Here is a 26,463-nt window from a genome sequence, read left to right on the forward strand (position 1 = left end):
TTTTTGCCCTCCAGCTGCGTTTCCTTACTGCACCAGATGAACACAGCAGCGTGCTGGGGAGAGGGTGGGCCTGCTGAGCCACCCCACCCGAGTGGGAAGCTGGTAGCACCAGTACTTATTTCCACACATCAGAGCTCTGGACCGTGTTGGCCCATGCTGCCTGCCTTCAGGGCAACATTTACATTCATTTTCCACCTGCAGTCCGCTGAAAGCTAATGGGTTTGGCGCAGAGATGGTGGGGTAAGCTTACAACAGCGGCTGGTGGAGGGTATGACTTCAGTTTTTAGATTTTCGGTGCTGATAATGAAGTACCCAGCTCGTCAGCAACTGTGACCCAGGTACAGGCTTTGACCCAGGAAATCCTTAATCGCTCACGAGGAGAAGGTGGACAGCTGTGCCGCGGAAGGATCGCGCTCGCCTTTCCTGTTCCTTGCCCGAGCGTTCAGCACTTGTTGCAGGCAGAGGTGGGGCGCTGCACTGGAGCAACCTTTGGTCAGACCCAGTGTGGTCGCTGTGGGATCCGGCGGAGCAGATGGTGCCGGCTCCCCGGCACGCTTTAGCCGCCTGTCCCCAGCCGGTGCTGAACAGCTTGTCCTTCCTGCCCTGCCCTTGGAGGATGATTTGGCACTGGTTCAGCTGCAGCGCTGCTGATAGCCGTCGTCGACGGTAGGTAATTTTCAAGGTGCTGGAGTCCAGGCTGAGTTTGTGGGGCTGTGAAATATAAAAATTTCCTTTCTGTAGCAGGAGCCCACTGACCCAAACTGCGCTGGCTTGGTCTGGGCATGTTGCTCTGGAGCTGTGGCTGGAGGCGGGTGCTCAGCGTTCCTCTCTGTGCTGGTGACGGCAGTGCTGCGGCGGAATTCCTGTGTGCCAGCACTCCTCTGCTGGAGAAAGGCACTGGTGGTGCTTGTGATGAGTCACGGCCGCGCTGGCCTCCGATCCTTTCGGGAGACCATTGTCCCTACGAAAACGGAGGTGACAGGAGATAAATGGGATGGCGCAGCCCCAGCTGGCTTCACGTGCCCTGTGCCTGGGCACCCGTTCTGGCAGCCTGGGCTGAGCTCCCACCTGCGCTGTGAGGTCTGGGGGCAGCGGGTAGACGTGGCAGCCCTCGGGGATGGATGTGTTGGGGATGCAAAGAGCCGTCCTGGTGCCACCATGTGCTGTCTCGCTGGGGAATGTCTTGACAGCGGCTGAGTGAGCCCAGCTCCCCGCGGCTGCTGCCAGCCATGCTTACAGGAGCAAAGGCTGCGCCGTGCCATGTGCCAGGAGCCCCACAGCGTGTCCTGGCAGAGGCAGCGCATGTGTCCTTGCAACAGCCACAGACTCCAGACCAGGGCTCGCTGGCTGGGCAGGGGTCCTCCCTCTGAGTTTGCAGCCAGGAAAGTCTCCGTGTAGGAATCATTTGCTACCAGTGTCTCCCCGGCTTGTTTTGATGTCCAAGATCTGCCTCTTCCTCCTCTCTCATGCCACCCACGTTGACTCCTTCCCTCTCTGGCTGCTGCGCCCTCCCCTCCCGCTGCTTTCGTACCCCTGCAGCGAGCCGTGTTTCTGTGCTGGCTGTTCTGTGCCTGATCTGCGTTTGATCCCAAATAACGAGCTTTTAGCAGCCAGGCCCGGGATGTTTGTATTTCTTGCTCTCCATATGCATGATGCTGACCTCTCAGCATTGTGTTCTGAGCTGCATGTGCTGTGCATAACCTGGCTGTCCTTGGGTGAGTCTGTGTCCTTAATTAAATTTGCTCCTTTCTTAGGAAATGGCTGATGTGACATTAGATAATCCCAAGCCCAGTTTTTTCTTTCCAAGGCGCTCCTGGCAGCAATTCACTTTTTTTCAGCTTCCTACTTAGTTCTTAACTTAGTGAGAGGAGGAGGAAGAGTACAACCCTCCCTTCAGAATGGCCAAGGTGTAAAATTCCTTTTTCTCTACCCTCTCAGCCAGTCATGAAACGTTGCATCCAGCCGTGCCTGCGAGGTCCTTGTGGGACTGACTCCCTGTGCCAGGCATTACCGCAGTGCCGCAGCAGATGCTGCTGGCAACCGTCTGGGACCGTGGGACAGGTCCTGGGGCTGGAATTGCTGCTGCTGCCTGGTGCTGCCACCCCCGAGGGAGCAGATGCTCCCTGGCTCTTCCCTCTGCGGGCGACAGTGGCAATTTGTAGTTCGTGGTGATGTAAGCTCCTGCCAGCAGGTAACACAGGACCTTCTAATTGTCCTCTGAAGCGCATTTCCTTATCTGTAATCAGCGCTTCATGCCGTTTGATGATGTAATTGTGGGATTGGGACACCGAAGGCAGCCTGGAGATGTGGTGAGGCTGCTTCAGTGTGGAAGTGGAAGCCCTCGGGTGCCGGGTAGAGATGGAGGAGATGTAATTAAATTGCTCAGAGGGAGCAAGCGTGGCAGCCTCACGCACGGCGTTCCTGTGAACGGCAGCAGGCATGCTTCTTCCCGGTGCTTCGGGCTCGGTGTAAGTGAAGCACCGGGCAGGGGAGGCCCGTGCCCACGCAGGGGTACAGCTGAAGCCCGGCCAGGCAGCTCCCTCACCGGCCACCACTCTGCCACCGCTGCGCTGCCCGTGGCAGGGGACTGCCCGTACCATCGCTGCAGCGGGGCTGAGCCGTGCCATGTGCTTTGGGGCTTTGGCATTAGGAGAGTTTAAAACCCAGCCCCAAACTTCTCCACACTCCCCCACCACGGGCACGGCTCAGGCTCTGGCTCTCCAGCCTGGCCGCTGGAGAAAGTGGCGTTTCTGTGGGGCAAGGGTGCTGGCGTGGCCCCCGCCTCTGGCCCGTGGCCACTCTGAAGTGTCTGGCCATGGTGATTAGGGCTCCCGGCCGCAGCGAGGCGGGGGCTGGGGGGCCAGTGCTGAGATAAGGTGCTATCAGGCTGTGCACACTTGGATCCTGCTGGTTGGGGATGTAAAAACGCCGAGCGTTTTTATTTCGTGCAGCTAGTTAGGAGCGAGAATTGTTTCACTTTGATAAATTTATATGTCAGCATTCACTTGGAGGCAGGTTACATCTGTAACTCTGGGCTAAGGAAATCCTCCGGAGTTATCTGCCTGGGTTAAAGCCACAGCTGAGGTTTGGGTGACATCTCTTCTTCCCTGAACTCCCTGTGTTATGGCGAGGAGGGGCGCGGCAGGAGGATGCTGGAAGCCCCCAGGCATGGGATGCTGAAGCCAACCGTGAAACAAGCCCCAGGGCACTGTGGAGCCTTCCTCCGCTCTGACCTTTCCCAGGATGAGCACCCTGTGCCTGGCACCTGAGCTGTGCATCCTTCATCTCCACGGGAGATGCCTGCGTACAGACCCGTTGCGGCCCCTCCGTGATCCTGTCCTGAGCTCTGGCATCAGGATGGACAATTCCTGGCACAGCTTGCTGGAGCGAGGAGCTGAGCAGGGCTCTGGTTCGTGATCTAATCCTGAGGAGAGCAATTACGCAGTCCCCGTTCTCTTCCTGGCAGCCAAGTGCAAGCGAGAAATGGGTTACATGGCCTGATTGCAGCGGTTCCTCAAAGCAGAGGGTGGCACTGGCACCCACAGCCCGGACATGTCACCCTGATGACGGCCGTGGAGCTGTGGACACCATCAGAGTGGTGCCATGGGCAGCTGGCTGCAGAGCAGGAACCTTCAGATTTTGGGCCAAGCTGGCTCCAGCTTGGTGTCCCGGGCCAGGTCAGGAGGGGACCTGCACCCCTGCCAAGCCCCTGCTATGGGATGGCATTTGGGGGGGCGGCCAGGGAACTTCTCAGGCCATTCACCAGGGAGGTGTGGGAGGGCAGCAGCCAGAGCAAACTGCACCCCTAAGTTCCTCTCCCGTCTGCAGGGGCCTCACCAGGACTGGGACACTCTGCTCCTCTGGGATCTTCTGAGGCATCTCGTTTCATGATGAAAACGGGTGATAAGGGGACGTGAGCCTGCCAGAGATGGAGCCAAGATCCCTGCCTGGCTCCCTGGCTCTTGCTGAATTGCTGGGGCTCCCTGCCAGCCTGGGCCGTGTCCCCGAGGTGGGGCAGTGTGAGACCCTTGGCTGGGGGCAGCAGCAGGGGCTTGGGCAGCGTTTCAGCTCAGAGCTGCACAGGTTCCTTCCCCCTGCCCAGCTCGGGGCTGGCCACCCTTGGGCCCCGGCACAGCCCAGCTGGGTCCATCCTGCAGCCGCCCTGCTTGGTGCTGTGCAGAGGGAGCAAGGAGCTGGGGCTGGGTTTCTCTCTTTGAGCTCCCCAGGTTGGGGACAGCCGAGCTGGACGTGCCTGTCCCAGGGCGGTGGAAGCTCCCAACCCACCCAGCACCATTTCTCTCCGAGGACAGATCCGTGGTCTGGTTTAGTTCAGGCAGCCATCAGCATGCTGGCGGTGCTGGGAGCGATGCTCTAGCAGGCTCCGTCGCTGCCAGGTTTGCTCCTGCAGGAGACACAGCGCTGCCCGTCCTGCGGCTCAGGCTGAGGATTTTTCAGCCAGGGAGGACTGAAATCTCCACCTCTGCTGGAAATTGTAGTCAGGACAGGATCAAAATAAAAGCAATTACTTTTTAAGTAGGGAGGGGTTTAAATCTGACATGTTAAATGGGTAAAAGCTGTAACCCCGTGTCCTGTGATGGGCTCTGGAGGAGAAGCAGAGGCTGGGGGGTGGCTTTTCCCCTGCCTCTCCTGCTCTCCAGGCTGGGAAAGCAATGGCACAGCTCCTGTGTGGGTTCCTTCCTTGGTGCACCTGTGGGTGCTCAAGGAGAGAGCTCAACAGGAGCAGGACAGCCCAAGGAACGTTGCGTTGGAGGCAGCTGCGGGGCGGGGGGGCAGGGATGCCCCCCTTTCTGGCAACGGATGCAGCAAGAAGCGGGCAGGTTCTGGGCAGGTCTGGGGCAGGGCTCATCCAAATCCTTGTTTGGCAAACCTGAGTCCAACCGTGTCGCACCTTGCAACACCAGAGTCTCCTGTGCCAGGGCCAGTGTAAGCCCTGAGGCCACCAGCCTGTCTGTCCCGGCGTTTTGCAACCGGGGCAGCAGGCAGAGCTCCACGGGGAAGCCGGTGCTCAACACACATCTTCCAGCCAGCGCTGGTGGTTCCCGTGGGACCGTGCCCCATGCACGCTCTGGGGTGCACGGGGCTGGGTGAGGATGTGGTCGCTGCTCCCTGCCCAGCAGCCCACGCTGCAGGCAAGCAGCTCCCAGCGGGGAAACATCACTCAAACCCCGTCCCGGGGAGGTGGTACCCGTCTCCTCCGGAGAGCAGGGCTGGATGAGCGGGAGCAGGGTTTGCCTGGGTGGGAGGTCAGCGCTGAGACAGCCAGCCTAGCCAAGGCTCCCGGAGGAACAACGTGTAGCGGACAAAATGCTTCTCCCTGCTCCTGCCAGACAGGGGGATCTGGGGGGGCCGTGGCCTGTAGCTGTACGGCGGAGCCAGCCTGGATCACCAGCATCACCGCCTGTGCCAGCCCTTGAGGAGGACGTGGCTGTGCTCCCGTGTTGATCCTCTCCGTAATGTTTCCGGTATCGTTGAGTAGAAACAATTTGACCGTAGGGAAAAGAAATTAACGGTGGCCTCGATTGCTTTGTGTTTTGTGTAAACAGCCTCACCGGGTAGAACAAGCTCCTCGTTTAACCTGGAGAGACAACAAGCTCTTGTCTGGGCTTTTGGCCGGCGCAAGGCGGACACACCTTCGTACCTTCCCGTTTGCTTGTCCTTCCTTTCAGGATTTCAGACCGGGAATGGTGCCCGGGGGGACTCCGACCACTGACCCTGCAGTGTGGGGAGTGGGATGGGGGTCTCTGGGCCACGCTGCTCGGGAACCCTGAGGCAGAAGCTACGAGGAAATGTCCAAACCAGGCGCTTTCCTGCATCCCGACCAAGGCTGCATCGTCTGCCCGGGGCGGTTGCAGGGACCCCAGTGCCCGGAGCCCCCCATGGGGGCGATGGCTGGGGAAGGGGATCCCTGCTGGGAGGGAGGGCTCGGAGCCCCCGGGGCACCGCGGCAGCACAGCTCCGGGGGGGGTCTGGGCAGTGGTCCCTGGCCAGGGCCCAGCTGGGAGACGTGCCGGGGGGGAGGGGATGCCCCCCGTTCCCGTGGGCTGCAGGGCGGCTGCTCCATGCACAGAGTCCGAGCCGCAGCGCTAGGTGCCCGTCCCGGGGCCATGCCCGTGCCCGGTGTCGTGCCTGGTGTCGGGGCCAACGCCCGGTACCGTGCCCGGTGGTGGGGTCAATGCCCAGTGCTGTTCCCGGTGCCCGGTGCCATGCCCAGTGGCGGAGCTGATGCCGTGCCTGGTGCCAATGCCTGGCGCCGTGCCCAGTGCCCGGAGCCGTGCCCGGGGCCGGGGCCAATGCCCGGGTCTGTGCCCGGTGCCATGCCCGGTGCTCAGAGCCGTGCCCGGTGGTGGGGCCAATGTCCAGGGCCGTGCCCAGTGCCCCGTGCCATGCCCAGTGGCGCGGCCAATGCCGTGCCCGGGGCCGTGCCCGGTGGCGGGACCGATGCCCGGGGCCGTGCCCGGTGCCCGGTGCCGTGCCCGGTGGCGCAGCGCAGGCGGGGGGCGGTGGCCGCGCGGGGGCGGGCCCGGGCGGGGCGGGGGAGGTGCCGCCGGGCGGGGCCGCGGCGGGGCCGGGACCGGGGCCGGTGCCCGGCGGTCGCTCCTGGCCGTGGGGTCGCGGCGGCACCAGGTGCGAAGCTGCGCGGCGGCGGCCCCGGGCCGGGCTGAGGCGATGCTGGCGGCCGCGCCCGCCGGAGCCATGTCCCAGCCCGAGGCGGAGCGGGCGGGCGGCGGCTCCGCGCCGGAGCTGGAGCCGGAGCCGGAGCCGGGGCCGGGGCTCCCCGGGCGGGCCCCGCACCGCAGCCGCGGCCGGCGGCCCTCGGGGCGCGACTCCCGCCGCGCCTCCTCCCGCTTCAACCGGCGGAGCTCGGCCGAGCTGGAGCTGCTGGGCTACCCGGCACCGGGCGGGGAGCGCGGGGGGTCGCCGCCGCCGCCGGCTGCCGCCGGGCACCGGGAGCCGGAGGAGACGGAGAGCGAGGAGGTGGAGACGCGCGCGGTCGCCACTTCCCCCGACGGCCGATTCCTCAAGTTTGACATCGAGATCGGCCGCGGCTCCTTCAAGACCGTCTACAAGGGGCTGGACACGGAGACCACCGTGGAGGTGGCCTGGTGCGAGCTGCAGGTACGGCCGCCCGACCCCTGCCCCAGACCCCCGCCTGCATCCCGTCCCAGACCCCCGTCCCCCTGCCCCAGACCCCCGCCTGTGTCCCAGAGCCCCGTCCCCCTGCCCCAGACCCCCGCCTGTGTCCCAGAGCCCCGTCCCCCTGCCCCAGACCCCCGCCTGTGTCCCAGAGCCCCGTCCCCCTGCCCCAGACCCCTGCCTGCACCCCAGACCTCCGCCCCGGGGGAGGGGGCATCAGCAGGGCCAGCTGGACCCTTCTCTGTCCAGTTTCCCTGGCGTGGGCAATCCCCTCCCCTCCCTGCTCTGCACCGGCCCAGAGCCCCTCTGCCCACCGCTGCCTGCCTGGGCTGCTCTGCAGGACCCACAGGGCATCCCCTGGGGCTGGAGCCCAGCGGGGACCCCAGAGCCCCTGTTTCTGCCAGGGACAGCACCGATGTGCAGTGGCAGGGCAGGGCACCTGCGGCCAGGCTCGGGCTCCCGGCACTGCCCCGTGCCCAGCTCTGCCAGTGCCTGGGCACCGCACGGGGCTTTTGGCCCGGACCCAGGATCCCTGCTTAACGCCACTGCTCCTGGCCCTCCTGCCCATCACGTGCTGTTTTCCATTTACCTTCTTGCTGCCCGTGCTATGGAGCACACTGGGGTGCCGGCGCTCCCGGTGCCAGTCCCCGCTCGGGGGGTTTACAGGTGGATCTGGGACCGGCTGCCAGGGCTGGGCACTCCAATGCCCGCCAGCCTGCAGCTTTCCCTCCGGAGGGGCAGCAAAGGCAGGGGTGCCCCCTCCGGTGCTGGCCTCTGCACACGCGCCGGTGCCAGTGCTGGCGCTGGTGCTGAGGTTTGCTCCAATAGCTCTCGGCGTGCCCAGGGGCACGTGCCTGCGGCGAGCCTGGGGCTGGGCGTCAGCTGGGAGCAGGGTACGGTGTGACCTTGGTGCGCTCCAGCAGCTTGACCTTGGCTGAAGTGGTATTTGTGGGCACCCGTGTGTGGTTTCTGTGATGCTGCTCGGGTTCTCTGCTGGGGGCAGCCAGACCTGTCGTTTTCCAGCATCCCCATCTCCTCCCTGCCATTGCTCTCCTCCATCCCCTTCGCTGCCCAGCAGCAGGATGCTAACAGTGGGATGCTGCAGGCGGCAGTGAAGGTGTTGCCTCCTCAATGCCTTGTCCCGCTCGTTGCTTTTAATCTTGTCCGTGGAGGTGCCCAGGGAGAGCTGTGCCATGGGGCTCCCTTTTCCTCTTGGAGCCCCTGGGGAGGGGCTTTGGTAAAGTCCAAAGTCTCCACACCAGGCTCCTGGCTCTGGGATGGCTGCAGTGGCTGGAAGGTCCAAGTCCTTGTTAACACAGAAAAACGTGTCTTGCAAGTTTATTTATTGTCTTGTTCCTAAAACCTTGGTGTGGCTGCCTGGGCTGGGTCCTTGGGGTGGCTGCAGCCCAGCAGTGCAAGAAGAGATCCTGAGATAGTGGTGGGTGATTTCTGGAGGAGCTGACTATGGCCCCTTGGTGCGGAAGGTGAGGTCTTGGGCCTCTGCCTGCTTTTGTGGGTTGCACAATTGCTTCAGCTGGCCGCCGAGCCGGCTCAGCGCTCCTTCCCTCGCACGGCCCCATCCAAATGCTCCTGAGCTCCATTTGAGTCCCGTGTCCCCAGCAGCACGCGGCGAGGGAAGTGCCAGCGCGCTGCTGGCAGGGAAAGGCTCTCCTTGGCGAGCCCAGGACCTTCTCTGGATGAGTCAGCTGTGCCCGATGCTTCCCACCTGGATGGCTCCATGTCCCTCCCTGCGGGTGTGAGCCCCTCGTCACAAAAGTGCCCCAGCTCCGTAGCGGGGCTGCCAGCACAGCTTGTTCCCTGCCCTCCTGCTTGTCCCTGTGGCCGGGCTGTGCTGCCCTGCGGGTCCCCGTCCGCATCTTGCTGTGTGAGAACAGCTCCTGCCTGTCCGCTGGGGCTGGATGCGGCCCCCGATGCCCACCCTGCAGCCCAGGGCTGGAGCCGCATGCACCCGGGGCTCTGTTTGGCGAAGAGCCGGCAGCGGTGCAGGCAGGGCATGCCTGCAGCCAGCGTGGGCAGCTCTGGGGTCTTGCGAGGTGGCCGTGGGGGGGATGAGGCTGCACCGTCCAGGTGGAGGAAGGGGAGCTGGGGAGCAAAGATGCTCCTGTGCCCCGAGTCCAGCAGGCGCACGCCAGCACTGCTGCCGGCTCCGTGAGCCTGCCAGGCCAGCGCGGGTGGGAGCCACGCACTCGGCTCACGGGTGGCTGGTGGGGGACATGTGTGCCAAGGCCGAGCTCCTGCCAGGACCTGTCAGCATCCCACAGTGTCTGGGAGACTTGGCTCCCCTCTGCTGTCACCCTCCCAGGGCAGCGCAGCCCGGCTGTAGCTGAGCACCCCTCGAGGGTCAGCAGCACAGGCAGCCCCTGCCCTGCTCCTGTGCCTGCCCCCCCCCCCCCCCCAGCCCTCCCCCCGCCCCTCTCCCTTCTCCACGTAGTATTCCGCTCCATCCCACTGACTGCTCTTTATCCAGTGTCTCTTGTCCCAAAATCCACATCCCACGAGGGGCTGGGAGCACAGAAGCAGACTTTTAAAAGTTTGGGTTTTTTTCAGGAATCATGCAAAGAATCAGACACTGTGACACAAATATGGGATTTGGAACCGCAAATAAAAATGGTTGTGGTTCTGCCCTTTTAAAAATAGCTTTGTCCTGTGTCTTTCACAGTTCTCCTTTTATTGCCTTTCAATTCTAAATGAATACCTAACCTCAGCTCTGACCTGTTCCGGTCTGGAGAGCCTCATCCAGCTGCTGTGATGGCTTCCGATCCCAAATCCCAGCTCTCCATGCCGTCCTTGCCCTGCCCTTCCCTCCCCAGTGCCTGGTGACCTGGAGGCTACTTTTGCCTGTCCCCTGCCTTCCTGTGGGACCCCCTTTGGGGACCTGCCCATCCCCATCCCCCCCCCCCCCCCCGTGCTGCTGCCCCCCAGTCCTGAACGCGGCGTCTGTCTTTGCCTCCTGCCTGTGTCCTGCAGCCCTGCCGTGACCTGTTTGTGCTTTCCAGCTTTAGACTGGGACTATTTCTGTTGATAGGTGCTGCGGGCAGCAGGGAAAGAGGAAGCAGGGAGGAAACTGGAGGCCCGGAGCAGGATTGAGCTGTAAATACCTGGCTGTGAGCAGTTTTCCTGTGGGTCCCCCAAGGCTCCCTGCAGGCTAGAGCAGCCTGGGCAATGGGCTCTGCCCAGCCTCCCCCAGCTCCCATGCCCAGGTGGGGCAGGTAACCTGGGCTGGTGCCCCAGGGGCTGTGGGGCACCAAATTCCTTCATCTTCTCAAAATCCTGTCCATCCCGTGCCCAGCCCATCCTGCCTGTGCCGTGCTTGGGGATCCTGCTGCCACCGGGTCTGGCGAGGCCCTGGGGCAGTGTCCAGGACTCAGCCCCACGTGGGGCCAGGGGCTTTGCCATCTGGGGAATGAGCTGAGGAGACTGAGCGGTGGGGATTTGTTGCATGGGGGTCCTGTGGGCTTGGGAACGTGAGTGTGTCTGCGAGCGTGCATGGGGCCAGCACTTGCAAAGCGGTGGGGGCAGACCACTGGGGTGCAGGCACCCACTGCTGCCATAGTGCCAGCTGCTCTGCCGGGGGCTGGGGGCTCAGGACATCCCTGCAGCTGGAGGTGCTGTGCTCGTGGCTGGAGGGAGGGTGCTGGGTGGTCTCCAGCACCGGCTCTGTGCCCCATCACAGCATCGCTATGAACATCCCTCTGGTGCAGGAGTGCTCTCAGCGCCGCACACGGGGCTTTCGCAGGCTGCTGGGACCCGCTGGCCAGGGCGACGCGGAGCCAGGGCCCTGCAGGGGCTGCAGACCCTGCCAAGCGCTGGTGCTTCCTCGCGCTGGCTGGGGAGAGCCTCCTGCCTCGGAGGCGAGCGCCGTCCTTGGCCACCGTGCCTGGCCCTCGCTCCTCCTGCACTGGCCTCGGCTCACGGTGTTGGCTGTGCCGGGCTCCCCGGCAGCCAGCTCCTGGCTCGCAGGATGGGGCTGGACCGCTGCCCACCCAGCTCCTCACCCGGCCCCGTGCCACCATCCCCAGCATCCTCCTCTGCCCAGCGCGAGGTGCTGCTAGGAGAGGACACGGTGTCCCTGCGTGCCGTGCGGGGCGGTGGGGCTCTGCTGGCAGCCATGCCCTCCCCGGTGCCCTGTCCTGGGCTGAGCCGCTCCTCTGGCCAGGCTGGGCTCTGGTCCCCGCTGCTGGTGCTCAGCTGGGAGAGCAGCACCGTGCCCGGCTGTGGGACCGGCTGCCGCTTTGGTGGTTGCAGGAAGAACGGTGCCGGGGGAGCCCAGCAGGCCTGGTGCAGGCTTGGGGGACGAGCTCAAACCCCCAGGTCTTGCTCCAGACACCTTGGGAGAGGTGACCTTGTGCTGGTGGTCCTGCCTGGGATCGGGGGTCCTGGCACAGTGGGGGCTGCGCTGGCACAACCACTCCAAGTGAGGTCCCCTCTCACTGAGCTCAGAGCACTGTGGCTGCCCGTGGCTCCCTGCCCATTTTCATAGCCCATGTGGGCTCCCCCGTGCCCTTGCAAGCTTGTGGGGCACAGTGAAGCCTCCAGGCTCCCTGGTGGGGAGTGGGGGGCCCGGGGGTCTGAGGGCGGCTGTGGCACTGGGCAGGGCAGGCAGCGTGCCGCTGGGCTGGGGCTTCGCTCGCTGTTTTCCTTCTTGGGTATGAAAGGTCCCATTCATTCCGTTGCAACAGGGCTCAGGTTCTCATCTGGGCTGAGCCGGGTCCCTGAGCGTGTGTTAAAAGCAGAGGGGATTATGGAGCAGCTCCAGCCCGGCCGTGGGGCCAGCTGTGATGCAATGAAAATATTACAAAAGCTGCCCGGGCTGATGGATGGCAGCCACTGGCCAAGGAGCCGAGCACGGCTCTGGCAGCGCCTGGCGGTGGGAGTTCGGTGGCCGCCCACGGCAGCTCCAGTTTCCTCTGCCCTGCCAGCATGGGCTGGACTGGGGTCCCAGCTGGGAGGGTCCCAGGCTGTGCAGCACCGGGCCCCCCGGGCTCCCGGGCTGTGGTGGAGTCACTGCTGCTCCGCTCGGTTCCCGGTGGGTCTGGCCGGCCGGCTCCCTCCTTCCTGCGCTGCAGAGCCGTGGACGAGGGTCTGCGTCCTCCCCGTTGGCCCCAGCCCCACTCAGTGCCCTCGGCTTCGATTTCTTCTTTAATTAACTCAAGCAGGAGGAACACGGAAAAACCTGGGCTGGAGCCTCCCCCGCCTGCTTTCCCCAACAAAGGCCTCATTGAGGCTGGTGGCACCCTGCCACACCGGTGCCCTGTGCTGGGAGCCCCTGATGCCGTGGCGGGGGGCAGGGCTGTCCTGGGGGGCACAGGGGCTGTGTGGGGCACGCTGGTGGGCCCGGCCATCACAAAGCCCCCCGCATGTCTTCTGGGCTGGGTGCCTGCGGGCTGGGGCTCCCCCTGTCCTCTGGTGGGCACGGGCTGGGGGCTAAGAGGGACGGGAGCAGGGACGGGCAGCACCGGCACGGGGCAGATTTCATGGCAGGGGGAAGCAGCCGGGCTCCTGGGTGCAGCATCTGTCATGGGAGACCCTGGCCAGCCCTCCGCGAGCCAGGGGAGAGCGGCTCTGTGCAGAGCGGTGCCACACGGGGGCTGGCTGGGTGGGGGGACACCCTGGTCCCCGACAGCCCCAGCCTCGTGTGAGCCCCTGCGGGGGGACAGCAGGTCTGACCCCAGATCAGCGCCAGGGCCACAGCAGCCCCTGCTGCCTCGCACACAGGGGGTGGGGATGAGGACGTGGGGGTCGCCTGTAAGCCAGGGCATCCCCTGTGCTTGCCCGGGACCCCACCTGCCCCCCTCAGCTCCCCCCTGGCTCCCACAGACGCGGAAGCTGTCGAAGACGGAGCGGCAGCGGTTCAGCGAGGAGGTGGAGATGCTGAAGGGGCTGCAGCATCCCAACATTGTCCGCTTCTACGACTCCTGGAAATCGTCCATCAAAGGCCAGATCTGCATCGTGCTGGTCACAGAGCTCATGACGTCCGGCACCCTGAAAACGTGAGCGGGGACCGCCAGGCTGGGAGGGGGAGGGGGTCCCTGCAGTGATGGTGAGGCGAGGGACGGGTCTGCACACACACACACACACACCCCCCCAGGTATTTGACGTGGGTATTTGGGTGGGGATGATGGGCTGCAGGGGGCTCAGGTGGGATCTGGGTGGACGACAGGGCAGGGCTGGGATTTGGAGACAGAAATCGGGCATCGCTGGTGTGTGTTTGGAGAGCCGAGTTTCACTGGGATGGTGTGGCCTGGGCACCCCAGTGCCGTGTGGGGTGGTGGCACTGGCTGCTTGCCCCGGCTGGCTCCCAGTGCTGGTGGCTCAGGGGGCTCAGCTCCTCCTGGGTTGGGTTCTCTGTGCTGCCCCTGCAGAGCCCAGCCGGGAGGGGACCAGCAGCCCCGACTCCAAGATGCTTTTTTGCTGCTCACCCCGCATGGGCACCTGCATCCCGAGGGGCTCGGCATGGTGGCAAGAGGGGGGTGGGCTGGGGCTGGGGGCTGACCCCCGTGAATCCGAGCCCCATGGGTTCCCCGGCAGCTATCTGAAGCGGTTCAAGGAGATGAAGCTGAAGGTGCTGCAGCGCTGGAGCCGGCAGATCCTCAAGGGGCTGCATTTCCTGCACACCCGTTCGCCCCCCATCATCCACCGTGACCTCAAGTGTGACAACATCTTCATCACGGGCCCCACCGGCTCGGTCAAGATCGGGGACCTGGGTCTGGCCACGCTCAAGCGAGCCTCCTTCGCCAAGAGTGTCATAGGTGGGGTCCTGGCGCGGCTGGGCTTGTGGCTGCGCCATGGGGGCTGCGGGTGGGTCGGTGACCAGGGGGTGCTGAGCCCCACTGCCACCCCCAGGCACCCCCGAGTTCATGGCACCAGAGATGTATGAGGAGAAGTACGACGAGGCGGTGGATGTCTACGCTTTCGGGATGTGCATGCTGGAGATGGCCACCTCGGAGTACCCCTACTCCGAGTGCCAGAACGCCGCCCAGATCTACCGCAAGGTCACCTCGGTGAGTGGCCGTGGCCCCAGGCTGGGGGCGGGGGGGGGGGGGCACCCCTGGCTGGTGCCACGGGCACGGGAGCCGGGGTGAGGGGGCTGGTTGGATGGATGGATGGAGCTGCCTGGTGTCACTGCTCCCCAAAATGCATCACCGTGCAGGTTATGCATCAGCTCAAATGAGTCTGGGCGGTGAGAGGGTGCAGGGGCCGCGGGGGCTGGGGGGTGCAGCTTGGCCAGACGCCGTGTCCCATGCCAGGTGCTGCCAGCACGTTAACGGGGTGGAACGGCAGAAGGTCTGCTCAGCCACCCCCTGCCTGCGGCACGGCGGCTGCCCCGGCCGGTCCTGGCCGGCTCCTGCCCACTGGGGTGGAAACTTGGAGCCCTGGGGCGTCCCGGCCCCGGCTGCCCGTGCCGGCACGCATGGCCCAGGCTGCAGGAGCCACTGCTGGGCCCGTGGCACTGTGGGCTGGGAGCCCTGTCCCCACGTGTCCCCTGCTGCGGTGGGGCTGTGCCTGGCGGTGCCAGGGGCTGCGGCTGCCGGGGGAGCATCCAGCAGCGCCATGGTCCCGCAGAGCCTGGGTGCAGCCCCCGGCCCTGGAACCCAGCACCGTGGCAGGGTCCGGCACAGGTGGAGCTGACCCCCATCACCCCCAGGGCCTGAAGCCGAGCAGCTTCTACAAAGTGAAGGTGCCGGAGCTGAAGGAGATCATCGAGGGCTGCATCCGCATGGACAAGAACGAGAGGTGGGAGGGAGCAGGGGGCCTGGGCGGCAGAGCCCCCCCAGCCCCTGGCCCCGCGCTGAGCCGTGCTCCCTGCAGGTACACCATCCAGGACCTGCTGGAGCACTCCTTCTTCCAGGAGGACACAGGGGTGCACGTGGAGCTGGCCGAGGAGGACGATGGCGTCAAGTCTGGGCTCAAGCTCTGGCTGCGCATGGACGACACGAAGAAGTTGCACGGCAAGTACAAGGACAACAACGCCATCGAGTTCCTCTTCGAGCTCTACAAGGACGTGGCGGAGGAGGTGGCCCAGGAGATGGTGGGTACAGGGATGGAGGGACCCTCGGTGCTGCAGGGTCCCTATGCCCCAACATGATGAGCCCCCCCCACCCCCCCAGGTGGTCCTGGGCTTTGTCTGTGAGGCTGACTACAAGCTGGTGGCCAAGGCGGTGCGGGACCGCGTGGTGGCCATCAAGCGCAAACGGGAGAAGCTGAAGCGTGCTCAGGATGTGCCTTTGCCTGCGGAGCCGGAGCAGTCGCCGGGTGTCCTGCAGCTGCTGGAGGACCTCAAGTCCCCACTGCCGCCTGGTGCCCCTGCGCCTGCCCTGGCCACCCCCGGCTCCGGGGACTCCGTCTTCAGCAGCCCCTTCCCACCGGAGCCTGAGGAGCCCGAGGCTGACCAGCACCAGCACTTCGCCTACCAGCACACCAGCTACTCCTCAGCCACCTGTGCGTAGGCACCGGGTGGGGGGACAGCAGGGCGACCTGGTGGGAGGTGGGTGGGGGGTCCCTCCCCGGTTCCAGCAGTGCCGCACACCCAGCCCTGCAGCCATTTCCCAGGGGTGCAAGCCAGGGAGGGGGCTTGCACCGGCTGCGCTCATGCGAGCGTTCCTCCGCAGCTGACGGTGAGACAGATGGCTACCTGAGCTCCTCTGGCTTCCTGGACTCCCCGGACCTGGCCCATCGCAGCTTCTCAGCGGGGGACCCCACCAGCCCACCACCCAGCCGCCCCCTGCGCTGCTTCCCCACGGTGAGCAGAGCCCTGTGGGGCTGGGGGTCAGGGCGGCCGCGGCGCCGGCTCACGCTGTCCTCTCCCCCCCCAGAGCATTGCAGTGCAGCTGCCCACCGAGCGCCTGCCCCCCGCCAGCGGCTTCTCCTCCCCAGTGGACAGGTGAGGCTGGGGGGGGCTGGAGGGGGAGCGCAGTGGCTGGGAGCAGCCACGCTGATGCTCCGGTGTTGGGGCTTCCCACAGCTACGCCTCGGATGTGGCGTCCGGCATGAGCGACGGCTACGAGGGGCTCTCGGCCAGCGAGCGGAGCACCAAGCTGCCGCCCAAGAGGGTCTCAGGGAAGCTGCTGCGGCGTCGAGCCCGTTCCAGGCTGCGTATCACCAACGTGAGTGCCGCGAGCGCCACGCGTGCCGGGCGGGCAGGGCGGGTGTTCCCCGGGCTGAGCCGGCTCTGTCACCCGCAGATCTCCGACAAGAATGACCGGGTGGTGGAGTGCCAGCTGCAGACCTACAACAACAAGATGGTGACCTTCAAGTTTGACCTGGATGGGGACAACCCGGAGGAGATCGCGGCCGTCATGGTGAGCGCGGTGTGGGGGCAAGGGCGGGGGCCTGCCTGGTCCTGCCGGGTGCTGACCGGCCCCTCCGCCCCCAGGTCCACAACGAGTTCATCCTCATGTCAGAGCGGGACGGCTTCATCCACCGCATCCGGGACATCATCCACCGCGTGGAGACCTTGCTCCGCAAGGACGGACACAGCACCACAGAGCTGCCCAAGACCCCCGAGGCCGAGTGCAGCCCCGTGAGTGCCCAGCCCAGCCTCGGCACCACTGGGGAAGCTGCTGGTGCTGAGTGCTGCTGGGGGTGCTGCCCGGCCCTGGGGAGCCCAGCGGGGAGGGGGCTGGGGTGCAGGGTCCCCCAGCCCCATGCCTGTGGCTCTGGGTCACTTGCCTGCTCTTGGGGTGCCCCCTTGCCCGGCGGAGCTGCTGGCTCCTGTCCCTGCACGTGGTGGGGCTGGGGTGGGGGCCAGCAGGGGCTTGGCTCGGCCTCTCCGGGGTCTCTGCCCCAGCGCTGGCCTTAGCTGCATCCCCCTCGGCAGGTGGACCTGCAGCTGCAGGAGCTCTCCCGCTCCATCTCCTCCTCATCCTCACTCAGCGGTATGTCTCTGCCCCATGTGGACCCTTCCCCTCAACCCCCAGGCCCTGGCTGAGCTCAGAGGGTCCTGTGGGGCACCTCCCGCCCCGGCTGAGCGCTGCCTGTCACCCTTGTGCCACAGACCTGGGCTGCACCAGTCCCAGCTTCTCAGTCCAGTCCCCGGCTCTGCCGCTGCTGAGCAGCTCCCCGGCGGAGAAGGACCTCGCCAGCCCCACGGAGCCGCTGGCAGCGCCGGCTGGTGAGCTGCAGCCGATGCTGCCGGGCTCCACCACAGGTACCAGCGCTGGCAGGGCCAGGCACATCCATCCCACCGGCCTTGGCTGGCTCCTTGGTGGCTCGAGGCTCCGAGCTCCTGGGTGGGGGAGCAGGGGGCCCGGGGGGGGCCTGGGGCCACTCCTGATGCTCCTCTCTCCACAGGCTCAATGCAGACTTGGCCCCTGGTCTCAATGGCTCCCTCCTGGCTGACGGCATCGCCAGCGTTCCCGCAGACGCCCCCGAGCACCCCAGGGGGGCCTGTCCCACCAGCCCTGCCCCAAGCCCTCCTGTCCCCACTGCCACTCCCCACATCCCCTGTCCCCAGCGAGCCCAGCAGCCCCCTCAGCCCCCCTGTGACCAGCACGCCCTGGTCCCCCACCACCCCCCTCCTGTCCCTGGCCAACGTCTTCTCCCTGGCAGTGATGAGCGTGGCCCACACGCTGCTGCCCGCTGTCTCCTCCATCGCCAGCTCGGGTGGGCACCTCTACCCACCGCTGCTGCCGCGGCCGCAGAGCCTCCTCCTGGGGCCCCCACGCTTCGTCTACCCCGACCCCGCCAGCATGGCCAAGCCATCCCCGGCCTGTGGTGGCACCCTGCAGTCAGTGGCAGCTGATGTCCCCGCTGCTGGGGGACCCATGCCATCCCCTACCTTGGCACCGGCGTCACCGTGCCCTGCCGGCAGCGAGGCTGCAGGGAGTCCCCTGCTGTCACTGAGCACGCCCACACTGCTCAGTCCCCTGCCATCACTGAGCACATCCGCACCGGGGAGCCCGGAGGGCGGCACGGTGAGTGTGGGTGTGGAAGGGGCTCCCCGGGGCTGCTCAAGGTAGGGCTCAGCACCGGGGGGGCAGGTTGTCACTGCAGGTGCTGCCCTGGGCTGGGACAGGGAGCCCTGTGGCACGGGAAGCACCTGGGATGCAGGGGTGGCTGAGCGGGTGGGGGGTCCCGGGCCATGGGAGCAGCAGCGGGGGGGTAGGAGATATGGGGGGACCTCGGGTGGGGCAGCTGACAGCGCTTGGATGTTTTCAGGTGTCACCTGGCTCCCCCAAGCCCAGCCACTCGCTCATCGTCTCGGAGTCACCAGCCCCTGGCGTGCCCAAGGCCCAGCTCTCACCCATCAGCGAAGGTGAGGTGGGGAAGGGCCGAGTCTGTGCCACGTGGCCGTGTTTGCGGTGAGGCACCGTCATGTCCCTGCCAGCCCACGTGCCCCAAACCCCACCAACTGCCCCCTGTCCCCAGCAGAAGCCAAGCCCCAGATCCTGGGCCGGTTCCAGGTGACACCAACCAAAGACCTGGCTGTGAGCTCCCGGGTGCTGGGCAGCAGCGAGGGTGAGCAGCATGGTGCGGAGCCGGCAGCAAGCAGCTCCCCCCTGCCCGCGGCCCCTGGCACGGGGGATAGCTCGAGCAGCGACTCAGACTCTGTGCTGGTGGAGATGGCGGAGCAAAACGCTGAGCCTGAGGAGGTGCAGGCTGAGGAGGGCATGGTGCCGCTGGCGGAGAGCGACCGGGAGGGCCCCGGGGAGGAGGGTACAGAGAGCGCGCCGCAGGCGGTGATTAACCAGGTGTGGATGAGCTACCCCCGCAGTTTGTCCTACCTGAGCAGCGACGACACCGAGAGCGAGGACGAGGAGATCTGGGAGGAGCTGCAGAACCTGCGCCAGAAGTGAGTGAGAAGCTCCGTGGCGGGGGTGGAGAGAGGGGTGGGCTGCACGTGGCGGGCAGCACAGGGGACAGGTCTTCCCACGATGCCCACTCCCTGGAGGCCCTGGCATGGCTGGGTGTGGGGCACAGCTCAGCTGCCAGCCCCCATCTCCTCCCCAGGCACCTGGCTGAGGTGCAGCTGCTGCAGAGCGCCCAGAAGAAGGAGATCGAGGAGCTGTACCTGCGGATGGGGAAGCAGCCACCGCTGGCCATCGTCTCCCCCGCTGCCATGCTCTCCAGCCGCCAGCGACGCCTCTCCAAGGGCAGCTTCAACCCCTCCCGCCGCAACAGCCTGCAGCGCCTGGAGCTGGCGCAGCCCCCAGGTGACAGCCCCCGCTGTCCCCGCTCCCTCCTTGGGCCCCTGTGGGCTGGGAGGGGTGCTGGGCCAGTCAGGGGTGCCCCCTGCTCAGGGCTGGTCTGTCTCAGCAGGCATCATGCGCCGTAACTCACTGAGCGGCAGCAGCACCGGCTCGCAGGAGCAGCGGCTGAGCAAGGGGGTGACCTTCGCTGATGACTTCGGCCGGATGGTAAGGGGCAGGGTGCTGATCCTGCTGCTGGCACCCCCAGGGTGCTCCCAGCGGTCCCAGCTCACTGCCGCTTCTCTCCCCAGTAGCCAGCTGGCCAGGAGTGACTTCATGAACTACCTCAACCAAGTGCCTGCTGCCCTGCGGGGGTCGGGCACGAGCCCCTGCACCCCCCAGGAGGACAGCACCGGCCCCAGGGGCAGCCAGCACCCAGGCCCTGCCTCTGCCCCTGTGCCCCTTGGCCCCGCGCCTGGGTACCTGCTGCCTCTGTATCAGAGGGAGGGCAGGCCTGTCCCACACTTGTCCTCCCATCTCCTAGTGCCCCTCTGGCCCCCTCCCCACCATTCCCAGCCCCTTTGCTCAAGCCCAGCCCCAGCTGCAGGACACATGTGACTGCTGCCATCCTTCATGGCTTTACTCTGAGCTGAACCCGCGCAGGCAGAGCAGAACGATCCCCCAGTACCTCCCAGTCATGATACATCACCACCACCACCACCCTGCCACCGTGTTGTCCTCCAGCTCTGTCCTGGGGCTGCTCCCGCCCCACTCGCTCTGTGGGACAACGTGCAGAGCCCAGCCCACTGCCTAGTGCTGCCCTGCTCGCTGCCACCCTCATCTCGTCCTGCCCAGCTGAGAAGGAGCCGGCTGTGGAGCAGGACGAAGCTTCCCCCAGCCCCAGCTGGTGCACCTGAGCAGTGGCAGGTGCACTTTGTTATGAACTGAGGTCTGGAAAGCTTTTTCATAAATATGAATTAAATACAAGTGGGGTCTGTCTGTGTCTGTCCGGTGGAACCTGGGGACGCTGTCCTTGCTGTTGGCTTGCGATAAGGGCGCAAACTGAGTAAGATAATAAAAAGAGCAAAACAGAAAATTGTCCTATCTCAGCAGCCACCTGAGCTGGTGGTAAGATTCTGGGCTGGACTCTAGTCCCCCAGCTGCTTTAACAACACATGCTAACACAGTCTCCAGACAGGATGTTTATTGTGGAAAGCAATGGGCATCCCCGCTCCCTCCAGGAGCAAGGCCCTGGTGTCTGTTCTCCAGGAGAAAGGTGGCTGCCTGCAGGGGGGAAGCCCTGCCTGCAGGGGAGTCCTCCTGTGCACTTCCCTGGACCATACCGAGCACCGTGCAGGCCCTTGCAAGGGCGGCTGCTCCGTGCTCAGGGCCAGGCGATTCCCCCAAGCTCGGGGCACATCCTGCCCCGCCAGGCCCGCAGCTCACTCATGGGGTTTACCGGGGCCGGGCCGAGCCCTCAGCTCTTTGCACTCTCGGCCCGCGCCCGGGCCCGGGCCCGCGCCGCCTCCGCCTCCTGCTCCAGATCGTCCAGGAACCGTTCCTGCGACACCGAGTAGAAGGTGTAGCCATCTGCGGGGATGCGTTAAGGAAAAGAGCAGGCGCGTCCGCGGCGCGTCCCCCCCGACCCCGCCCCGGCCCCGGAGGATACAGATGCCAAGCACCACAGCGCCGATGCCGAGCGCCACCAGCGCGTTACGGCCGCGGAGCCGCCGCTGCAGAGCGCGCTGGCGCTGGGCGCGCTCCACCTGCGCCATGAGCAGGCGCTGCTGGGGGCTCAGCCCCGGCTCCCGCTCCGGGTCGATGCGCTGCGCGAAAGGCGCCTCCCCGCCCGGCTCCCGCGGCGCCGCCATCTTCCCCGCCGCCGCTTCCGCACAGCGCGACGACGTCACATCCGGCGGGGACGCTGGCCAATCAGGAGGGCGCCGGCGAGGCGGGCTGGCTGCGCGCAGGTGTAACGGAAGCAGGGCGTCGAGTGGTTGGCTGAGGCCCGGCGCGTGGCGGAGGAGCGCTCTGATTGGCGGAGCGCGGCCTCGTGACCAGGCAGGCGCCGAGGTGGGGCCCTGCACAGCCTGGGCGGGCGGTTGTGCACGGGCCCGGCCCCTGTCCCTGACCAGGTTCCTTTGCCTTCACCTGCACAGCCTGGGCCTGGCGCAGCAGCTGGGCCCAGTCCCGGGCCCGGTCCTGGTTCCTTTGCCTTCACCTGCACAGCCAGGGCCTGGCGCAGCAGCTGGGCCCAGTCCCGGGCCCGGTCCTGGTTCCTTTGCCTTCACCTGCACAGCCAGGGCCTGGCACAGCGGTTGGGCCCAACCTGGTCTCTGTCCCTGACCCAGTCCCAGTCTCTTTCCCTTTGCCTTCACCTGCACAGCCTAGGCCTGGCCCAGTGGTTGGCCCCGGTCCCGGGACCAGTCCCGGTCCCTTTGCCTTCACCTGCACAGCCACGGCCTGTCTCGGTGGCTGGGTCTGGCCCAGTCCTGGTCCCTGATCCAGTCCCAGTCCCTGTCCCTTTGCCTTCACCTGCACAGCCAGGGCCTGGCCTGGCGGTTGGGCCTGGCCTAGTCCCGGTCCCCGTCCTGGTCCCAGTCCCTGTCCCTTTGCCTTCACCTGCACAGCCAGGGCCTGGCCTGGCAGTTGGGCCTGGCCTGGTCCTGGTCCCTATCCTGGTCCCGGTCCCTGTCCCTTTGACTTCACCTGCACAGCCAGGGCCTGGCCTGGCGGTTGGGCCTGGCCTGGTCCCAGTCCCTGTCCCTGTCCCAGTCCCTGTCCCTTTGCCTTCACCTGCACAGCCTGGGCCTGGCCCAGTGGTTGGGCCCAGTCCCTGTCCCGGTCCTTTTGCCTTCACCTGCACAGCCTGGGCCTGGCCTGGCAGTTGGGCCTGGCCTGGCCTGGTCCTGGTCCTGGTCCCTGTCCCTGACCCAGTCCCAGTCCCTGTCCCTTTGCCTTCACTTTCCCTCTCATCCCCATCTTTACCTACACCTGCCCTGTGGGCAACAGGTGCCGTGGGCCCCTTCCCCCAGACAGCCTGGCTGCCGAGGGGTTGCAGCTCCCCAGTTGTGCCTCTGGGACGCCAAGGCCCCAGCACAGCCCTGGGGGGGCTCTCAGTGCCCTTCCCCACTGGCACCGCTGACGTGCTGTGGTGCCTTTGAAGTAATTATTGTCCATAGGGCTTCTGGCCCGCACTGCTCAATGGCATGCCAGGTGCAAGCAAGATCGCGGTACTGTGACGCAGACCCCATCTTTGGCCAGGTCATTCCTGAGGTTATTGAGGATAAGCTGATCTGTCTGGCCACAGAAAACGAACAGTACCTGAGCAAGCTTCCGGATCAGGCCGGATGCTTCAAAGAGACACAGATAGTGGGTGAGACTGTTTTCTCAACTACAGCTAACTCCTGAGGCAGTTAACAGCTGTATAATTAGCTTCTGTTGACTGAACTGAATGACTGTTGCACTTTTTTGCAGAATTTATATTCCTTTTGTGTGAAAAATGGCACTTGGACCAGCTGGCAAGGTACCAAGCGGTGGAGTTATTTGAAAGGTAATAAATATCCTGAACGCTCAGTGCATTTCTCATTTCTCTCACGTGGTTACACTGTGCACACTCTACACCACCCGTTCAAACAAGAGCTTTGCCTCTTTATTAATTTAATTCAAATTAACAGCTATCCATGTGTTCTGAGTATGTGCAGAATTGCTGTTCTTTTTCTCAGCAGAACTGTTTTCTGAGCAATTGTGGGTTTTGTAGGTTTATGATCAAGCAAGTAGAACAAATCTCCAGAGAGAATGTTCAGAGTTGTGAACAAGGACAAGGGAGCAGCTGGAGCTCCCTGAAAGATCAGATAGACGACACATTTGTCCTGCGTCTTGTCTCGTGCGTTCAGCTTGCAAGCAAACTCTCCTTACACTATAACGTAAGCCAGCTAAACCTTTTCTTTTAACACTTTTTAGCAGTGTATTAATCCAGTATGTTAATCTTTCTTAGAAAGTAGATTTCCTCTTTGAAGTGCAACAATGACAATGAAATGCAAAGGATATTGCAGACCTAAATCTTTTCTGTTTAGGGCAGATCAATTGTCACTTGTAACAATTTGTCAAGAAATGTTCCCATTTTCCCCATACTGGGGAAAAAAGCACTGGCTGTGGGAAAACTCAGCCTGTAGTTGTTGAAAACTTAGGGTTACAGAGGGTTCATACCTGCCTGGGGAAGGTTTATGGAGTAGAGGAAACCTGCAGGAAAGAAGGTCCAAACTGGATTTCTCATGCCAGCTGAAAGGAGAAGTTGGGCAGCCGGGCTAGTGGGCAGCACCACAGTGGCTCATGCTTCAGTGCCGTGGGAGGAGTTAAGCGAAAAAGTACTTTGTTCTTAGCAAGTGCCTTATGGCCTAGGACATAATTTGTCTTTTTGTTTTTTTCCCCTCTTCAGATAGTTAACAATGACACAGCTGTAAAATTTCTGCAATCCTTAAAATACTCATACACCAAGCAGGATTTGCTCAACTCAGAGCTTGCTGTTTTAAAAACTCTGCACTTCCAGATCAGTGTGTCAACTCCTTTGGCTTACGTGGAATTGCTTCTAGAGGTTTTAGGTAAAGAGTATTAATAGGAGAGAATGGGAAAGTTTTTTAAAAAGCATAATAGAGCTATTACTGATCTGAACCAAAATGTGCCATATTACAGACTTTTGCATCCTGTGAAGGCACGTTTCAGATTGTTCAGGGCTTTACTTCTCAGATGAGAACTTTGTCCTTAGTAGAATCTGCTGAATGTTGTTGGACAGCCAGTTGTGACTCATTCAGTAAAAGATTGAGTTTAAAAACCCCAAAACATCGTGTAAGGCCACATTTTCTACAGAGACTTACCATTTTCTTTGCCCAGGCCTGAAAACCTGCATTTCAGAATGAGTGAAATTATACTGAGACTGAGAAAGCCGATGGCATCAGGCGACTTGTGGCATTCAAAAACAAAGGGCAGCTGTCACTAGAAATCTTCATCCCTCACTTACAGTAACCAATGCTTCTTTCTAATTTGGTTTAATGGCTCAAAATGCATGGCTGATTATGTATGATCTCTGTGTTAGGACATAACGGCTGCTTGCTTCCGGCAAAACCATTGTATCAGATGTGTGTGCAACTACTAGACTTCTCCTACCTTACAAGAGATAGCATCTATGACACTTTGTTGAAGATTGCCATTGAAAATTCAACACCAAGTGAACTGCAGGTGTAAGTACCTTACGTGTCCATTACTTAAAATAACTATTTGAAATTAAAACCCTAAAAAACCCCCTAAGAAATAGTAGCATAATACCCATTATGCTACATTTTGGGCATGTTTTTTAAAAATTTAATTTTGGAGGGCTTTCAGCATTGTTTATTGATCTTAATATCCCAGTTCAAAGCAATGTGCTTCACCATGTTTCCTTTAGGTTAGGGGCAAGCTAGGAAAGCGTTTAACTTAATCGTAAAAACCCTGCTTTAGCACTGTCCATTAAACAGTATCAGGCTTTATTTGGACCGAATAAGCTATCATGTCCGTAGGCTGTATAGCGATTACAGAAGCAGGAGCTTTTGAACTGTAAAGCTGGTGTCATTTTGCACCAGAAAACACTTCTACTTCTGCAGAGCAAAGTTTCTGACAGTAAAGGAAGATTTCATGCTGCTGGCTGTTGGAATCATCAGCACAAGCGTGTTCATACTAAACCCGGAGCACTGGAAGCAGGTACAGGCGCTTCTAAACACGTGAGCTCTATGTGAAAAAATGTGAAGGTTGCTTATATGTTGAGGCACAGCAAGAAGACAGGTAGGCTCGACTGGGAGTGGCGTGAAGGAGGTGATGACATTCAGGTTTTTTAGCAGGAAGAGCGTATACTTTTGTAAGAACAGTATGAGGGTACAGGCCAATCCCGCAGGAAGGCTTGTGCTTGCGCTAGTGTGAGCGTTTCCCCACGCTGCAGCTTCTTCACAGCCAGAACAAACCCCCCTAGATGTCATTTCGTTGGCAGGTGGAGGAGCGATCCCACGGGACAGCTTCCTGCCCAGACTATATACTGAATACTGTAACAGCCTATTACAGAGAGCAGCTTTTCCATTTCACTTCTTCAGTAGAAGCAATTAAGTTAGAAAAGAAAAGCAAAACAAAATACAACCCACCCAAAACAAGCAAGTAAGCAAACAAAAAAACCAACCAAATAAAAAAACATACTGAGAGGCTTCAGCTTTTGTTGGAGTGTACTGATGGAGCACTATTATTCTCATTAGATTTGGAGGATTAAGAAGTATGTCTGTAAATAATGTCTCAGGCACTAATTATTTTTTTGTTTGTCTGTTGCTTTTTTTTAAGGTTGTGGAGCATTTAACCAGTATCACTGGCATTACTTCACAAAGTATCTTAGAATTTTCTTATGCAGTACTGAAACATGTCATTGGCAGTACCACTCCCAAGCAACACTACAGAGGCTTTGGAACAAAAGCTCCACGGAACGGAATTTTGTCTTTCAAATAGAGCTATCTTCTACGGCCAGTCGCGACCCTATCAGCAGCAAACTGCTACGCTGCCACTAACCGACCATTTCATGTGACACTGCAGTTTGGTTCATACTTTTGAACACCAGGTGCTCCCTAACATTTCATATATTATGTGTGAATTAGAAAAACTCGACCTTTCAGGCAGCGTGCAGAAGCAAAGCAGCATTTCTCTTTCAGCACCGAAAACTTTATTGTAAGAGTTATAGCTTCTAATTTATAAGTTTCCTTTAGAGAAAACTCTTAAGAGTGGTATTTTGAAAAGGCATTAACGTGCACAGTACTCTGCTTGGTAACCTGCATTGCTAGGAGCAGCTTGCATGCCCAGCTGGTACAAACAGGGCTGTATCTTCTTTTTTGGCTTGCTGCTTTTTAAAAATTAAAGCACTGTCCTGGGCAGCCTGCTGCAGCCAGGCTGCTTGTTCCTGCATTCCCTCTTTGCCACTGCTCAGAGCCTGTTCGCTCTTGCCCAAAAAAAGCCACCTAGTTGACCAGTGTCATGAAAAGGACAGAATCCCACCAGTTTTGCAAGCAATGCAAGTGTTCAGCACGTCCATGTAAGTGCCAGGGGCTGTTCACGCTGCGCCTGGCATACGCCAGATGAAAGCACGCCTTGTGTAGAG

The 26,463-nt window shown here is 62.3% G+C and overlaps 3 protein-coding genes across 7 annotated transcripts; 2 read left to right on the forward strand and 1 right to left on the reverse strand.

The window, feature by feature from the left end:
- Positions 1 to 85: 85 nt before the first annotated feature.
- WNK4 (WNK lysine deficient protein kinase 4) lies at positions 86 to 19,654 on the forward strand. 5 transcript variants are annotated; one of them, XM_080370000.1, is made up of 21 exons: positions 86 to 666; positions 742 to 7,137; positions 12,994 to 13,166; positions 13,705 to 13,925; positions 14,020 to 14,177; positions 14,822 to 14,910; positions 14,986 to 15,205; positions 15,285 to 15,615; positions 15,786 to 15,916; positions 15,990 to 16,057; positions 16,139 to 16,280; positions 16,359 to 16,475; positions 16,550 to 16,696; positions 16,994 to 17,051; positions 17,171 to 17,323; positions 17,467 to 18,089; positions 18,334 to 18,430; positions 18,544 to 18,967; positions 19,126 to 19,328; positions 19,432 to 19,532; positions 19,616 to 19,654. In XM_080370000.1, the coding sequence occupies exons 2-21, from the start codon at positions 6,244 to 6,246 to the stop codon at positions 19,616 to 19,618; spliced, it is 4,353 nt and encodes a 1,450-aa protein (XP_080226126.1). In that variant the 5' UTR covers positions 86 to 666; positions 742 to 6,243; the 3' UTR covers positions 19,619 to 19,654. The 5 variants fall into 5 exon arrangements, with proteins under 5 accessions (XP_080226126.1, XP_080226123.1, XP_080226127.1 ...); XM_080369997.1 differs by having other exon boundaries at positions 19,619 to 19,654; XM_080370001.1 differs by having other exon boundaries at positions 19,435 to 19,532.
- Positions 19,655 to 20,493: 839 nt separating this feature from the next.
- Positions 20,494 to 21,215, reverse strand: COA3 (cytochrome c oxidase assembly factor 3). Its single transcript, XM_080370025.1, has 2 exons — positions 20,974 to 21,215; positions 20,494 to 20,894 (listed from the first exon to the last, which is right to left on the reverse strand). The coding sequence occupies exons 1-2, from the start codon at positions 21,173 to 21,175 to the stop codon at positions 20,782 to 20,784; spliced, it is 315 nt and encodes a 104-aa protein (XP_080226151.1). The 5' UTR covers positions 21,176 to 21,215; the 3' UTR covers positions 20,494 to 20,781.
- Positions 21,216 to 22,508: 1,293 nt separating this feature from the next.
- CNTD1 (cyclin N-terminal domain containing 1) lies at positions 22,509 to 26,450 on the forward strand (the record flags this gene model as incomplete). The annotated part of the gene is made up of 7 exons (XM_080370026.1): positions 22,509 to 22,680; positions 22,782 to 22,857; positions 23,065 to 23,230; positions 23,743 to 23,905; positions 24,397 to 24,541; positions 24,941 to 25,037; positions 25,659 to 26,450. 7 exons carry the CDS (start codon positions 22,509 to 22,511, stop codon positions 25,818 to 25,820), a joined length of 981 nt encoding a protein of 326 aa, XP_080226152.1. The 3' UTR covers positions 25,821 to 26,450.
- Between the last annotated feature and the right edge of the window lie 13 nt (positions 26,451 to 26,463).

Source organism: Falco punctatus (assembly GCF_963210335.1).
Source record: "Falco punctatus genome assembly, chromosome: 19".
NCBI classification, from domain to species: domain Eukaryota; kingdom Metazoa; phylum Chordata; class Aves; order Falconiformes; family Falconidae; genus Falco; species Falco punctatus.

What these genes read in the sequence shown, in the direction of transcription:
- WNK4 (XM_080369997.1), top strand. Translation starts at nt 6,244, where the DNA reads ATGCCGTGCCTGGTGCCAATGCCTGGCGCCGTGCCCAGTGCCCGGAGC. An exon ending in AGGAGGTGGCCCAGGAGATG is followed by an intron (nt 15,206 to 15,284) that starts GTGGGTACAGGG and finishes CCACCCCCCCAG; the next exon opens with GTGGTCCTGGGCTTTGTCTG. An exon ending in GCTGCCGGGCTCCACCACAG is followed by an intron (nt 17,324 to 17,466) that starts GTACCAGCGCTG and finishes CTCTCTCCACAG; the next exon opens with GCTCAATGCAGACTTGGCCC.
- COA3 (XM_080370025.1), bottom strand. Translation starts at nt 21,175, where the DNA reads ATGGCGGCGCCGCGGGAGCCGGGCGGGGAGGCGCCTTTCGCGCAGCGC. An exon ending in CGCTGTGGTGCTTGGCATCT is followed by an intron (nt 20,895 to 20,973) that starts GTATCCTCCGGG and finishes GCATCCCCGCAG; the next exon opens with ATGGCTACACCTTCTACTCG.